Source organism: Gracilinanus agilis, chromosome 2 (assembly GCF_016433145.1).
Source record: "Gracilinanus agilis isolate LMUSP501 chromosome 2, AgileGrace, whole genome shotgun sequence".
In the NCBI taxonomy this organism is placed as follows: Eukaryota; Metazoa; Chordata; class Mammalia; order Didelphimorphia; family Didelphidae; genus Gracilinanus; species Gracilinanus agilis.
Genome location: NC_058131.1, coordinates 141434041 through 141449114, shown reverse-complemented (window position 1 = coordinate 141449114; position 15074 = coordinate 141434041). Strand labels below are relative to the sequence as shown.

General features: G+C 39.1%; 1 protein-coding gene across 1 annotated transcript in view; it reads right to left on the bottom strand.

The window, feature by feature from the left end:
* SLC24A3 (solute carrier family 24 member 3) overlaps positions 1–15074 on the bottom strand; it is a 762616-nt gene that overhangs the window by 39452 nt on the left and 708090 nt on the right. Inside the window, exons 13-15 of the mRNA XM_044660739.1 lie at positions 13401–13567; positions 10159–10273; positions 8217–8329 (exon numbers count right to left, since the gene is read on the bottom strand). Coding sequence (XP_044516674.1) covers positions 8217–8329; positions 10159–10273; positions 13401–13567 — 395 coding nt within the window. The remainder of the gene's footprint in view (positions 1–8216; positions 8330–10158; positions 10274–13400; positions 13568–15074) is intronic.

Genomic DNA, 15074 nt, shown 5'->3' with positions numbered 1-15074 from the left:
AAAATATGCATATGTGCCTGTTATCCAATTTAGTTTGGATTTCTGCCTTTAATATGTCATCTTACTGGACTGCTTATAAACTGGTGGATTTGAGAAGGATCCATTTTAATTTGTGGGTGTGATGCTGTGTTGAATATTTTCATTTTCCTACTCAGATTAATGAGAGCCAATTTGGTAGAACAGAAGGAGCTCTGGCCTTGGACTCAGAAGCAAAGTCAAAAGTAGGCCGAGGCAAATGAGGGACAAGCCTTAGGGAAACAAAGCTGTGAGGTACAGAAAATATACAAAATTTATACTGGCCCAAGCATGCTGTTCCATTAGGATAGGAGAGCACAATTTTATATTCTTGCTTCAGTTGTAAAATTAGCTAGTTATAGTGTGGGTCAGTTACCTGGATTTGAATCTTAATTACAGTGCCTGATGCAACAATTAGTAGCTATAAATTTGAGAAAGTCATCTTATAAACTGTGAATGTCAGTTTCTCCACCTATAAATAATATGTGGAGTCTCTTAGGTGAACTTATAGAAGAATTTGGACTAGACTCAGACTGGATAGACAAGCATGGATAGGCTACAATCTGTACCACTTGAGGGAAGTTTTCATATCAAAGGACATTCATCATATCCTTCACATCCCAGTGACTCTGATCTCCTATAGATCATCATTTATACCTCCTACCACCAATCCATAATTTCTACCCCCTCAGCCCTTCCACTCCAAAGTTGCAACTTAATTCTACCCAGCCCTTCCATTGTGCCCTCTAGAATACCTGCTCCATAGGCAATAAACTTTGTTTTATCTTAAATCTTTTCCTTTCCCAACCCTTCAGTCTTCTGGCAATTATTCACACCTGCCTTCCCCCCAAATTATACAGCCTTTATAGTCACTCTTTCTGGTATACTGGCTGCACCTTCACTTGTTCTCCTTGGTTGAGGTTTGGGAGCTGGAATACTCCTTGCTCCCCATTGTCGCTTCCTGGTTCTCCCCCTTCCTCCGTCACTCAGTAAACTCTCTTCCTTTAAGGGTCATACTATTCATATATTCATACCACCTCAGCCATATACTCTTCCAAACCTTTTCATCCTGCCTCAAACCTCCCATGACTCCCTATCCCTTCACTCTCTCAAATGAGAACCTTGCATTATCTTTTAGAGAAAAAATTGAGGCCACTCAATGTAAACTCCATCTTTCCCCCTCTTTCTCATCTCTTATCACTCATGCCTTCTACCACTATCTCCTACTTCACCCCACACCCCATGATGAAATGGATTTATGCCTTTATTTGTTTCTTCCACAGACTGTCCCCTCCATCATGCCCACTCATTCACTTATTTTTCAATTTCTCCCTACTGCTTGCCCACAAACTAGACTGCCTATAATCATGTGCATGTCTCTCCCATCCTGAAAAATCCCTCACTTGATGCTCCCTTCCTTGCTAACTATTGTCCTATATGTCTTTGGCCCCTTGTAGTAAAAATCTTCAAAAAAGCTATAATAGGTGCTTTCACTTTCTCTCCTCTTACTCTCTTCTTCATACCTTAAAGCAGGGGTTGGCAACCTTTTTGGCCGTGAGAACCATAAATGCCACATTTTTAAAAATGTAATTTCGTGAGAGCCGTACAGTGCTCACAGTGCAGCTCCTATAACAGCTCCTGAAAAAAAATTGACTTTATGGCTCCATATCTGGCCCTCAAAAGAGCCAGATATGGCTCGAGAGCCATACGTTGCTGACCCCTGCCTTAAAGTATGGCTTCTGACCTTATTATTTTAGTGAGACTTTTCTTTCTGAAGTTACTAATGAGCTCAGTTGCTGAACCCCAAAGTCTTTTCTCAACCTCTATTTTTGACCTTTGTAGCCTTTGAAACTAGAAGATCACTTTCTCTTCTTTGATACTCTCTTCTCTGTAGGTTTTTGGGAGACCAAATTTCTCTTTGCACTCACTCCTCTAACTATAGGTCTCCCACCCCAGGCTCTCTTCTCTTCTCTCTCTACTATTGGTTTATCTCAATCATCAACAAACCAACCAATATTTATTAAATTTCTGCTTAAGCCAGGCATTGTACTAAGCACTGGGGTTTCAAAACAAAAGAGTTCCTAATCTCAAGGAACTATGATTCTAATGAGAGATACAATACATACACATAAATGAAGGCAAATATCAGGGAGAGAGAAAGCAAATGCATTTAAACCTGAAAGGGCAAGCATTAGACAGAGAAAGTCTTTCTCAGAAGGGTGCACATCAGCTGAGTATTGAAGAAAAGGGGATCTCCAGAAGTGAGGTGGGAAAGAAGAGAATTTAGACATGGAGGAAGGCCATGGAGATGAGTTATGTCTGAGGAACACCAAGTAAACCAGCATGGCTGGTTATAGATGCTAATATTGTTCATTTGTTTCATTCATGCCCATCTCTTTGTGATCCTATTTAGGGTTTTCTTAGGGAAGATACTGGAGTGGCTTGCTATTTCCTTCTCCACCTCATTTTACAAATGAGGAAATTGAGGCAAAGAGAATTAAGTAAAGTCACTGTGCCCAAGGTTACATAGCTAATAGGTGTCTGAGTCCAGATTTAAACTTAGAAAGATGAATCTTCTAATCTTCAGGCCCAGTACTCTATCCATTGTACCATCTACCTGTTTTTCTGAGATTATAGAGGGGAGTGATTGTGTAAGAATAAGGGAAAGGCAGGAAAATTGTGAAGAGTTTTAAAGACCAAGCAGAGGAGAATATATGTAAAGACTTGAGGCTCAGTGGATGGGTAAGGAGTGTCCTCTTCCCATGAAGGGACCCAGATGTTAAGCTGAAGGATAGTTTAGACCTGGGAGAGCATAAGCTTTAAAAAAAAGTATACATGGGGGGGGAATAAGCCAGTATTCTTTAGCTTATTGTGTTTTGACTATAGAGTGTAACTCTGGGAAAAAAATCTCTTTTTTTGCTACTTGTTGCAGCTCATGTTATCATAGATAATATGGGGCAGTCAGCTTATACCTATTATGTTTCTCCATTGCCTTTTGGATTCCTTGTAGCTTTAGTTATATAGAAATTATAAATCTGTCATTATTAAATAAATACATCCAGTGATCCTCCTTAATTATTTCATCAACCATGGAGAAGTGGTCCTTCCTTTTTAGAATCCATTCTTTTTTAGTACATTTTACTTTGTCCATCATGTCCCTATGGAAATATATTGAATTATAGATAATTTCTCCTGTGAAGTCAGAACACTTCCCCAACCCTCACCCCCTTAAGAATTTCACTTCTACAACACTGTCAGATTCAGCTTTCCTGGCTGAGATGTACAATTCCTGTTAGTAAGAATATGAAAACAACAATCATCTGATTAAATGAGCCACAATATTTTCTGCAAAATATACAATTACTTACAACACATTGTACAGATGGACTAAATTAAGGCTGTGTAATACATTTACAAAAGCTACCAGAACTGGATTGGATGGTAAATGCTTCTGAGGCATTACATGGCTTTCTTCACAAAGCATGAAGAAATCTTTAATTGCATCCTCTTGCTTATTCTGCAGACTTGTTTCTAAGATAGTTTTAGTTTGCAAAATGAAACCATTTCAGTATGTCAGAAAATAGCATCAAGTCTTGACCTGCCAGTCATTTCATTAATTTGCAAGCCTGATTGAAAGCTACAGGAAAACTGGCCTTGGGGAATAGTCATGACAGGTAGTTACCTAGAATTTCTAATAAAATCAGCTACAACATGGCTGAGAAGAATAGTGCTCTTTCTATGTGTATCTGTACTTTTTAGGTTAAAGGTCCCCTGAATCTTCTCCCCAAAGGGATGGAATTCCACCCCAAAATGGGCTGGAATGGAAAGAGCATGGATTCTGGAATCAGAAAACTTAGGTTCAAGTCCCACTTCTCATGCTTGCTACATGTGACCATAGGCAAGTCACTTTACTTTCTTGGATCACAGTTTCCTCATCTTCGGAATGAAGGGTTGGACTAAATGGCCATGAAATTGTATGTATAGCAAGTTCACTGAGATCAGACTTCCATGATCTGTATGTCCGATTTCCAAAGGCTTATAGCTGGGAAATCTTACTCAGGTTTCAAAGCTGGTATACCAGTAGTTCCTTAGTCCCAAGACTCTCCAAGTCACCCTAGGCTACGGCCTCTCAAAATACACCTTCCGTTTGTCTTTTGGGTTATTTATAATTTTGACTCTTCAGAAACTCTGGTGTCCTAATACATGTAGCAATAAAGCATTGTTTGAGGGAAAGTCCTGCTCCCTGTCTTTGATGATACAGAGTGACGCTGAGTTCTCAAAAGATATGCCAAGCAGGCACAAGATGGAAATCCTTCTTTTGACAGACTGTGTCTACTATCATAGAACCAATCAAACCAAGGATGAAGTGCAATGAATGTCAGCACCAGCATGGTGGTCCATTAACAAATTTGCTCCATGTAGCAATAAAATTATTCACCACCAGGCAACATTTTGTTCTAAACTTTCCAGTTTTGCCTACATGTATTAGGACACCAGAGTTTCTGAAGAGTCAAAATTATAAATAACCCAAAAGACTAGAAAAACTAGTTGAAGATCTCCAGGATTTAGAGAATTTATAGAAGGTGTTATAGGGAAATGTAGGATTTTAGGTTAAGTAGAAAAAGCAGACAGAGCTGACAGGCAGGACCTGAGACTTCTAATCATGGAACTCTGGTCAAAGGAATGACCTTTTTCTCAATGGCTCTATGTCATGGCAGTTGGTTTTGAGGAGGTAACAGTCTGATTGAAGCGCCTGTGAAAGTGGGTTATCTCTATCTACAAGACCATCCAGCAAGTCAAGAAGCTCAGGTTGAGAACTGAAGTAATATCTTGTATGGTGGACATACAGATATATTCATCTCCCTGACTTTACCCAGTGGATTATCTTGCTGAGTTACCTGTGTTCCTGAGTCAAGCTGATACATCTGTGAAGCAGCCCAAGGTCATCTTAGTGAGAAACCCTTTTCCCCTGGACCAGCCAGTCTTTGCCCAGACTGTCTGCTATAGGCTTTAGAAGTAGAGTAGTAATTTCTAGCCCTCAAGCCCTTGTCTTTACTAATAATCTTAAAGTGTTAGTTGGCCCCTTTCCCTCATTACCTAATCCTGTTTAATATTAAACTGACTTTTAATATTTCCTGGTGTTCTCTCCTCCAAACCATCAAGGACCCACAGAGCTCATTGTTTCCCTGGCTAGTTTGGATTTCAGTTAAACTGTCTATTACCCCAGCTGAACTGTTCCTCTCTCATTCCCTAACTATTCCCCAAATCCCCTGTGAGTTTTATTTAGTTTATTTATTACATCCTTTCCCTAGTGGGGTCTGTGTGTGTGCCCCACAGTGTGTATTCCCTTGTGTGGCACCAGTTTCCCAACTACCAATAACAAAGGACAAAGAGAAGAGTAGTTTGGGTTGAAAAGAAATGGATGTTTTTCAATTTGGGCTGATTGGGGAATCTAGGACAATTTCACATGAAGAACCAGCACTAACAGAATTATAGAATATTAGAGTTGGATGGGACAGCTAGGTTACACAGTGAACTAGGGTACTAGACCTGAAGTTAGGAAGACTCATTTTCCTGAGTCAACTCCTGTCCCAGACAAATTACTTAACTCTGTTTGCCTCAGTTTCTTCATCTGCAAAATGAGCTGGAGAAGGAAATGGTAAACCACTCCATTATCTTTGCCAAGAAAACCCCTTGGACATAGAGTCAGACATGCCTGAATAACAACAAGGAATTGGATATGAATAGAGTGTTCTAGTGTAGCTTCCCTGCCAGTGCAGAAATCCCTTCCACTGCATTTCTGACAAATGATTGCTAGTCTGTGTTCAAATACAAATGCAAATAAGTGATGGGGAGCTCAGCATTTAAGAAAGAAATCTGTTCCATTCTGGTCCCTGCTCTCAAGGAGCCCACAACCTAATGGGGAAAAATAACACACAAACAAAGATGTACAAACAAGCCATATACAGGTTAAATAGGAAATAATTAAGAGAAGACTCTAGAATTTCTAATGGTTGGGAAGGCTTCCTGTAGAAGACAGAATTTTAGTTGGGTCTATGAAGCAAGGGAAGGCAGGAGGTGGAGCTGAGGAAGGAGAGCATTCCAGGTATGGGAAATAGCCTGAAAAAAATCCTGGAATAAGCTTGTTGTTAGAATGATTAATCAAATAGTTTTAGTCCTGAAAGGAAAACACCATTCTTTCTCTGAGGTCACAAGAGGAAGCAGTGGTGCTAATCCCAGACCATGGCAAATCCAGATGTTCAGATTAGGTTTGGGGGATCATTAGAATAGAAGGGAAATGTTAGGGCTGTCCCATCTAAGATGAGATAGATTTCTTTCTTTCCCCATGCACTTCTAATAGCCTTACTCTATTAGCTTTACAAATAGCTATTATTCTAATAGTCTTGTTATTTCTGAAATTATATTCTCTTTTTCCTTAGGAATAAGTCCTAGAAAAATAATTCTTTGGAAATAGGGGAAAAGGAAAGGAGTATTTAAAAAAGGTAGCCTTGGAATCAGGAAAAAAATTAATTCAGATGGGGTCTCTGACATTTACTAGCTGTGTGACTGACTAGAGGTAAGTCCCTTAATTTTTGCAACTCTCAGTTTCTTCATCTGCAAAATGAGTATAATTCCTGTAGTGGTTACCTTATAGGGTTCATGTGAAGCTTCCAAAATATGTAATTTACAAACTTTAGAGTGCAGTATAAATGATCCTGATTGCTGTCATCATTGTCATCATCATTATCACTGCCACCACCATCCAGAAACATAAAAATGGCCAGGACAAAGGGAGACTAACAAGTGGAGCATATAAATGTTTAGGCAATGCCTTCTGTGTTCCAGGTATTATGCTAAGTGCTGGACCTTTGGTTGTGGCAGATCTTTGAACAGAGAGACCCAGGTTCATTCAGAGACCCAGGGAAAGTTCAAGAGGCTCAAGTTCTTGCTCTGGGTTTTAGAGATGAGTGAAGTTTTAGTAAAATTCATTAAATCATTTAATAAGCATTGGTCAAATGTCTCTTATTCCAAGTCACTCTGCTAGGTTCTGAGGATGTAATGACAAGTGATGAAAGAGTCTCTGCCCTTTAGGAGAGGGCATCAATATTCCATCCAATATTCTATTGTAGAATACAAAAAGACATAAAGCAAAAAAGCCCTAGGGTGATAGGCATGGCATTAACAACAATAATAAGAATTAGCATTTATAATAAATTAATAATAACAGCTATTTAAGATTCTAAAGCATCTTAAGGGTTGGCAGAGCACTTTACATATGTTAACTTATTTGATCCTCACAAAATGCCTGTAAGGGAGGTGCTATATTTATCATCATTTTATAGATGAGGAAGTTGAGGCTCAAAGAGGCTAAATATCTCCCTCAGGGTCCCACCATTGTTAAGTGTCTTGAAGCAACAGTTAGAGGAGTAGAAGCTATTGTCCTGGGATGCTGATGAGATCAGCAAGCCTAGATTCTGGTACCTTTTCCTTCAAATTTTTCTCTTTTCTAATCTAAATAGCCCTCATGTTTGCAGTTATTAAAATTAATTTTGCCCTCATTTTTGCAATTATTAAAAATTAATTTAGCAACTAAGGGTTTCTAGACCCTTCACTTTCCTAGCTGCCTCCCCTCTTGAACATACACACCAGTTTGCCAATGTCCTTCTAAAATATGGTACCAAGCACTGACTGTTTCATTAGTGGTCCTTAGGTTATCATTAGATTATGTTTTGATATCCTAACACAACAAATTTTCTTTATGGATTCATTTCTTTAATTTCAATCTTTTTACCATAAAGTAGGGATTTCTTAACCTTCTCACTGGCACAGATTCTTCTGACACTTGGATGAAGCCTATGGATCTCTTTTCAGGATGTTTTTAAATGCATAAAATAAAACACAGGATTACAGAGGAAACAGATTACACTGAAACATAGTTCTATATGTATATGTGTATTTGCATAGGTGTATGTATGTATGGGCTCCAAGTTAAGAACCCATGCCATAAAGGACATTCTAATCTAAACAGTCACTATAGAGAAGATCCACTCACCTGTGGATTGTTAGCAATCACCAGTGGAACAGACCATGGAATATTATTGAAAAGTTCTTCAATAAAGTGCTTAAAAAAGAAAAAAAAAAAGACAGACACAAAGCCACATTCCGTGCACCACCAAAGAGTCTTGTGGAACACTACTTACATATGAGCCATAATCCACTGCCAGAGTCTGTAGGGCCCACGGGAGGCCGAGGCCGATCAGAATGTCAAACACATTGCTTCCGATGGAGTTCGACACAGCCATGTCGCCCATGCCTATAAGAACAAGGGATGACATTCCCTCAGGGAGTGATGGGGGAAGGATCCCTCCCAGGTCTTTGGGGCTTCAAAACAACATACCCTATATATGGAATTTATTCTAAACTCACAAGTTCACCAGATTATCCTGGTTGTATTTTGATTTTTTTTTTCAAACCAAACTATCTTCTCCCAAGGAGACAGGTGACACTGATGATAGGAAAATGAATGAAATTCACATTCTTTCCTTCACACTTCCTACATAGACAAGTCCTAGGTTCTGGTTCTATTCTATTTGCATTGTGCTCAAACTTAATTTAATAATGGTCTACGTGACAAAGATTCTCTTGTGCTCTACAAACATTTCCTGGACCTACTTTATCCCTTTCAAGATGCTTCCTACTCCTCCCTCTCTCCAGGGATCTTTTCTACTCAAAGATATCTTCTGTACCGCCTGAGAAACATAAGCAAAAGCTCCCCACACCTAAACATTCTTGGTGCTACCAGTATTTTCATTTGCTAAAAGTTGGTAGGTACATGGTGCCAATAATAGATCACAAAGTTGTCTTAGAAAACAAATTTAGTTGGGCAAAATCTACGGAATTTAAGAAAATGCTTCTTTAGCGGGCCCCTTCTCATCATATCAGCTGCCACTTTCCTGCTCTCCTTGGATACTAACTTCCTGTTGTTTTTCAAACAATAACTCACTTCTTGTTTTAGAGGAAACTAGGCAGCAGCAGAGTGGATAGGGTTGATGAACTTGAAATTAGGAAGATGAATTTGAATCCTGTCTCACTTATTGTGTGAATGATTGTGTGAGAAATTACTTAATCTTTCTGTGCCTCAGTTTGCTCATCTGGAAAATTGGCATAATAATTTCTACCTCACAGGGCTGTTCTAAGGATCAAATGATTGTGTGTATTTGCTGAATGCTGTTAGTTCTTAACATTAATTTGTGGATATTTCTAAAAAATATTTATATACTTTGGCATGCTTTATTTTAAGAAGAAATGCTTTCCTAAAAAGTTACTTATAAGCCAAATTACCAAAAATTATTGCAATTTAAGTTCATTAAGGTAGTTGGTTATATCAGTTTTATTGTAAATCCTCCAATAAAGTTACAGAATCACTTCTTAATTTATCTTTTTAAAAATTCTTATCTTCTATCTTAGAATCAGTACTATGTATTGATTTTAAGGCAGAAGAGAGGTAAAGGCCAGACAATAGGGGTTAAGTGACCTGCCTACTGTCACACAGCTGGGAAGCATGTGAGGCCAGATTTGAATTTAGGAATCCCGTCTTTGAGCAGGGATCTCAATCCACTGAGGCACCTAGCTGCTTCTTTTATTTTATCTTTTAGTACATAAAGATGAGGGAATGATGAGAGTAAGCAGCGTGCCAAGTTTGCCAAACACTGAAGGCTCCTTGAAGGAGGTGAATTGTAATCTGGTTTTTGTAGGGCAGCACATTCTAAAGGCCAGCACGTAGGAACAACTCTTCTCTGATAGGAAAGTCAAAACCATTGATCTGGTGGCTATCTATATCTGAAAGTTAGAAAGGATCTCTGAGGATTCTACCTTGATAGGTATATTTCTTTCTCCAAGGGTAAAATCCTATAACTAATTCCTAACTTGTCATTTTCTGAGAAGTTTCTTCCTTATTAATGAGATTTAATTGTCTTGCATTCTTATTCAAAGACAGTTGCTTAGAGCTCACAACTTTTTATCACAAACTAGAGTCTTGGTGCTCATTCCCTTCCCCTCTTCTCTCCCTTCCCCTCTTCTCCTTTTTCTTCCTTCCCCTTCCTTCCTCCCCTCTCTCTCTTTTCCCCTTCCTTCCTAACCTACCTTGTCTTGCAACGATAAGGCTGGCCATGCAATCAGGCACACTAGTCCCAGCTGCCAGAAATGTGATCCCCATGATCACATCAGGAATACCCAACGTGTAGCCAATAATTGTAACCTGAAAGGGAAAATACATGGTTAGGAGATGTTCAAGATGACCTGGAACAACAACAAAAAGGATCCTTCAGCCTGTTTCTGGGCTTTCTCTGTGGAGGACTGCAATTATCTTACTCTTCATTTCCATGATACACAAAGCATGGAAGCAAGATGTAAAATTTTCTAAGGATGTGGGATCACAAAAAAAAATGGTATACATAATCTGCGTGCCACTTCCAGAAGAGCCCCAAAGAATGCACATAGTGTATAGACTGCAAAGTTTGTGCCTTGTCATTTTCGAGATGGAAATGCATAGAACAACAGACTATCAGAGGGGCAGAAGGGATTTTATGAATTACTTATTGAACTTATATGCCAATAGGAATTGGTCCCAGCATGCTACTTCTTGACTACTGGAGACAATTTACATGAAGAGATTTAAGTTATGGAGAGGGGCGACAGGTGGCATCTGGAACATTTCAAAATATTGCCTAAAATTAAGTGGCGAATATTCTTCTTTGTAATGAATAGACAAGGAAACAAAGGCAGAAAACAATTATTAAACAATTATTTATTATTATGTCAAGTGAGGCAACATTCTAGCTTGTACCACTGTAAAATCCATATGGGATCATAAGACCAAAGATTAGAGAGGGAAGGGACTATCGAGGCCACTGAGGAGCCCAGTCCCTTTATTTTAGGTAGTGTAGTAGATAGAGCCCTGAGCCTGGCATCAGGAAGACCTGAGTTTGAATGCAATCTCAGACATTTACAATACAACTCCAAATAAATCATTTACATTCCATTTGCTTCAGTTTCCTTATCTGTAAAATGGGTATAATAATGCTACTCACCTCCTAGGGTTGTTCTAAAGATCAAATGAGATAATAATTATAAAGTGCTTGGTACATAGTAAGAAATATCAAGTTGCTACATATTATCTATCTGTCTGTCTATCTATCTATCTATCTATCTATCTATCTATCTATCTATCTACTTACTATTACAGATGAGGTTAAACGAATTGTCCAGCTAATAAGCATCTACCTAGTTAGGGTTTGAGACAGGATTTGAATCCGACTCCATTCCAATGCCATATCCCCTAAATAGGAATCCAGGCAAATTCACTGTGGCTGGCTGCATGTTCTAATTTGGGAGAAGTGGACTTGAACAGCTGAAAATGACTAGGTCATTTTAGGATAACACTTGATTTTTTCCACCCTCTGTAAAATTACAAGAAATGCAAACCACATGTTGTAAGTAGCACAATTCTGTGTGGTTCCTGTTCCACCAGGCTAGAGAGGCATATATATGTACAAAAGCCTGACTACTCTCTGAAAGCAGTTTGGGAGAATTGTTATTTTCCTGTTGAGAGAATTGGGAGAGTTTAGTTCAAGTCTTTTGGGATACCTTGGCTGTCATCCTTTAAAACCAAAGAACATGTGCTATTTTCCTATTTAATGCTGAATGGCACTTGGTGTGGACTTGGGGCTCTCTGAATGCTTGCATTCTCTAAGGAGGAAATGTATTTCTGTTTAGAAATACATTCGATTCATATTTAGTGGCTCTGAAAAGCCTTTTTGTGAAATGGAGTTTGGTTTTGTTGGCCTCACTACAAGTGCCCAGGCTAAAATTGACCTTGTTGGCCAAACCTTGATTTTTCCTTCTAATCCTCAGTTTATTCCCTGTAGCTGTCTGCTTTGGCTCAATTGCACTCGAATTGAAAAAGGAAATGCTATTCAAGTTGCATCCTCACTATTATTAACACATCCAGAACAGTCTCAATTATCCAGCAGTTAATTATCCAGGTGGCCTGGACTAGGTCCCTGTTTTTCAAGGCTCATTAATAACTCTGTCAGAAGAAGAGGGCAAGAGAATATGTAGGATGGGAAATCAAAAGGGTCCAGTTTGGTCCCTCATTTTCTTTTTGGTCTCTATACTGAAGAGCAGAAAGAGCTAAACTGTTAGCTACATTTAGATTATTTCATTTGTCCATTACAAATGGATGTCATCTTTGACTATCGTTGTTAAAATGATATCATGCTGTGCGACCTTGGGCATGCCACTTAACCCTTGTTGCCTAGCCCTTATCTCTCTTCTGCCTTGGAATCAATATTTAGTATTCATTTTAAGATAGAAAGTAAAGGTTTTTTTAAAATTGTATTATTATATCCACCGCTGTCTATCAAATCATCTAAACCAGTATTTAATTCTCTAAATCAGGGGTCAGCAACGTATGGCTCTTGAGCCATATCTGGCTCCACCTCCCGACCTGCCAGTCCTGGCAGAGCCCCAGGATGTGCCCCAGGGGGCCCTTCAGCCCCCGCCCCATATTCCAGAACCTTCTGCCTCCATCCTCCTCCTTCCGCAGGCGTTTATGGCTCTCACGGCCAAAAAGGTTGCCGACTGTTGCTCTATATGGATCCTTTAATCCTCTATATGTATATGAAACAACCAACATATGCTAAATCAATTTAGGCTTGTGAATTTAATGATTCAACTCAGCAAACATTTATTAAATACCTACAGTATGCAGAGTATTGTTCAGATGCTGTGGAACACAAAGATACATAACCCATGAGAATTGTGCTTGTGACATTTCCAATATTTTATACCCATTGCCTTTTTCCCATGTCCAGTTCCATGGCATTAGATTAAGTCCTTTTCATAGAAATATTGACGTTAGGGCCAGAAGGGATGACAGGGACCATCAATTATAACCATTGACGTGCAGTGGAGAGAATACTGGATTTAAGAGTCAGAAGACCTTTTCAAACTGTGTGACTTTGAGCCAATCATTAACCTCTCTAGATCCCAGCTTTCTCAGTTATAATAAGATAATGGAGTTGAACTAGATGGACCCTGGGTTCTAAGTCCCTTCATTTTACAAATGTGGAAGTGAGGGGCCCAGAGAGATAAAACAGCTTGCTTTACCCACAATTACACAGAGATCCTGGGTTAGAGGAAAGGTTAGATCTCAGATCCTCCAAGGAAATCCCAGTTTTCTGAACTGCTTTGGGTTTTAGGTTTCTCTTAGCCATAGCTGCGAGCCACTAACCATCCCTGAGAGGAGAGGTAATGACACTGTTGTTTGAACAGCTTCAGAACTAGTCAGGGTCTGAGGACTGGGCATTTGTTGCAACACTCACCATCCAAACCATCATATAGGAGAAGGCCGCAATCCACAGAGTGGAGGAAGCAAATGTCACCATAAACCACTTTTCCCATTGGGGTTTGTTGCAGTTGGGTACAGTAAAGTACAAGACCAGACTCAGTGGCCAGGTGAATAACCACTTCACTATTTCCAATTTGCCAGCTGGAGAAAAAAAGAGGGGAGGGAGGAGGAAGAAAATATCAGTTGACTTAATTTCCCATATTCTCTGTCTCCACTTAAATCCTACTTGGATGGCTACATAACTAATAGGATTATTGGGTGTCTCTTAGACATCTGAAACTTGGCATGTATAAAACAGAACTTATTATTTCCTGAAACCTAGCCTACTTGCAAACTTCCTTGTTTCTGTGTAAGGCGCCACCGGCCTTCCAGTCACTCCAGTTCAGATTCTTAGAGATTTCCTTGATGCTCTCTGTTCCCTATGTCCAATTAGATGCCAAATCTTGTCAATTCTATATCCAAAGCATTTCCTCATTTATCTTCTTTTTCCTCACCTGGTCATCCTATTAGTTTAAGCCTTCATCTACTCTCCTCTAAACTTTTTATTCAAGAATAAGATTTCATTGATTTTTTTTTCACATCATCATGGTTTCTCTAAGCATCTTCTACCCCCTCCCAGAAAGCTATTTCATATAACAAATAATATTTTTAAGACAACCAAAGAAAAATGGGGAAAATCAGCATAACCAATTAATACATAGAAAAAATCTGAAAATAAAGGCCACATAAAATACTCATGGGCCTCTCACCTCTGCAAAGGAAGTCAGGTAGGGAGTATCTTTTTGCATTTTGTATTTCAGTCTGTGATTATTTTTTATAATTCTGAGATATTCACTTTTGATTCTTTTGACTACATTGTTGTAGTTATTGTCTTACCTGGACTCTCATGATAGCTTCTTTTTTTTTAAACCCTTAACTTCTGTGTATTGGCTCATAGGTGGAAAAGAGGTAAGGGTGGGCAATGGGGGTCAAGGGACTTGTCCAGGGTCACACAGCTGGGAAGTGTCTGAGGCCGGATTTGAACCTAGGACCTCCCGTCTTCTCATGATAGCTTCTTTACTGAGTTCTCTACTCCTGGTCTATTCCCTATCCAGTTCACCCAACCCCCAACCCCATAGCTGCCACACTGATATTTGCAATACACAGATCTCACCAAGTCTCCATTCAAAAATCGTCATGATTCCCAATTGCCTCTTTGATAAGATAGAAAATTCCCAGCTTAGCATTTAAAACATTCTAGAATATGGCTCTTACTTACCTTTCCAGTCTTATTTCATATTAATTTCCCTTACAAGTTCTCCATTTCAATCCAAATTGGTCTATTGGCTCTTTCTCATACATGATATTCCATCTACCATCTTGTCTGCCTTATATTCAGAATGCTTTCTCCCCTCATCTCTGCTGCTGCTCAGAATGTCTTTCTTCCTTCAAAGCTCAGGCCAAGTATTACCAAGCCCTCAGGTGTTAATGATGTCACTTTATTATTACTCTGTATTTATTTATTAAACTTTTTGAATGCCGGGATTGTTTTCATTTTTGTCTCTGCACTCCCAGGACCCACATCACTGTATTGTATATATACTTTGGACATGTTTAACATATAGTTGTTGAACTGAATTGTTGTTGAATTTTTTTTTCAGTTGTGTCT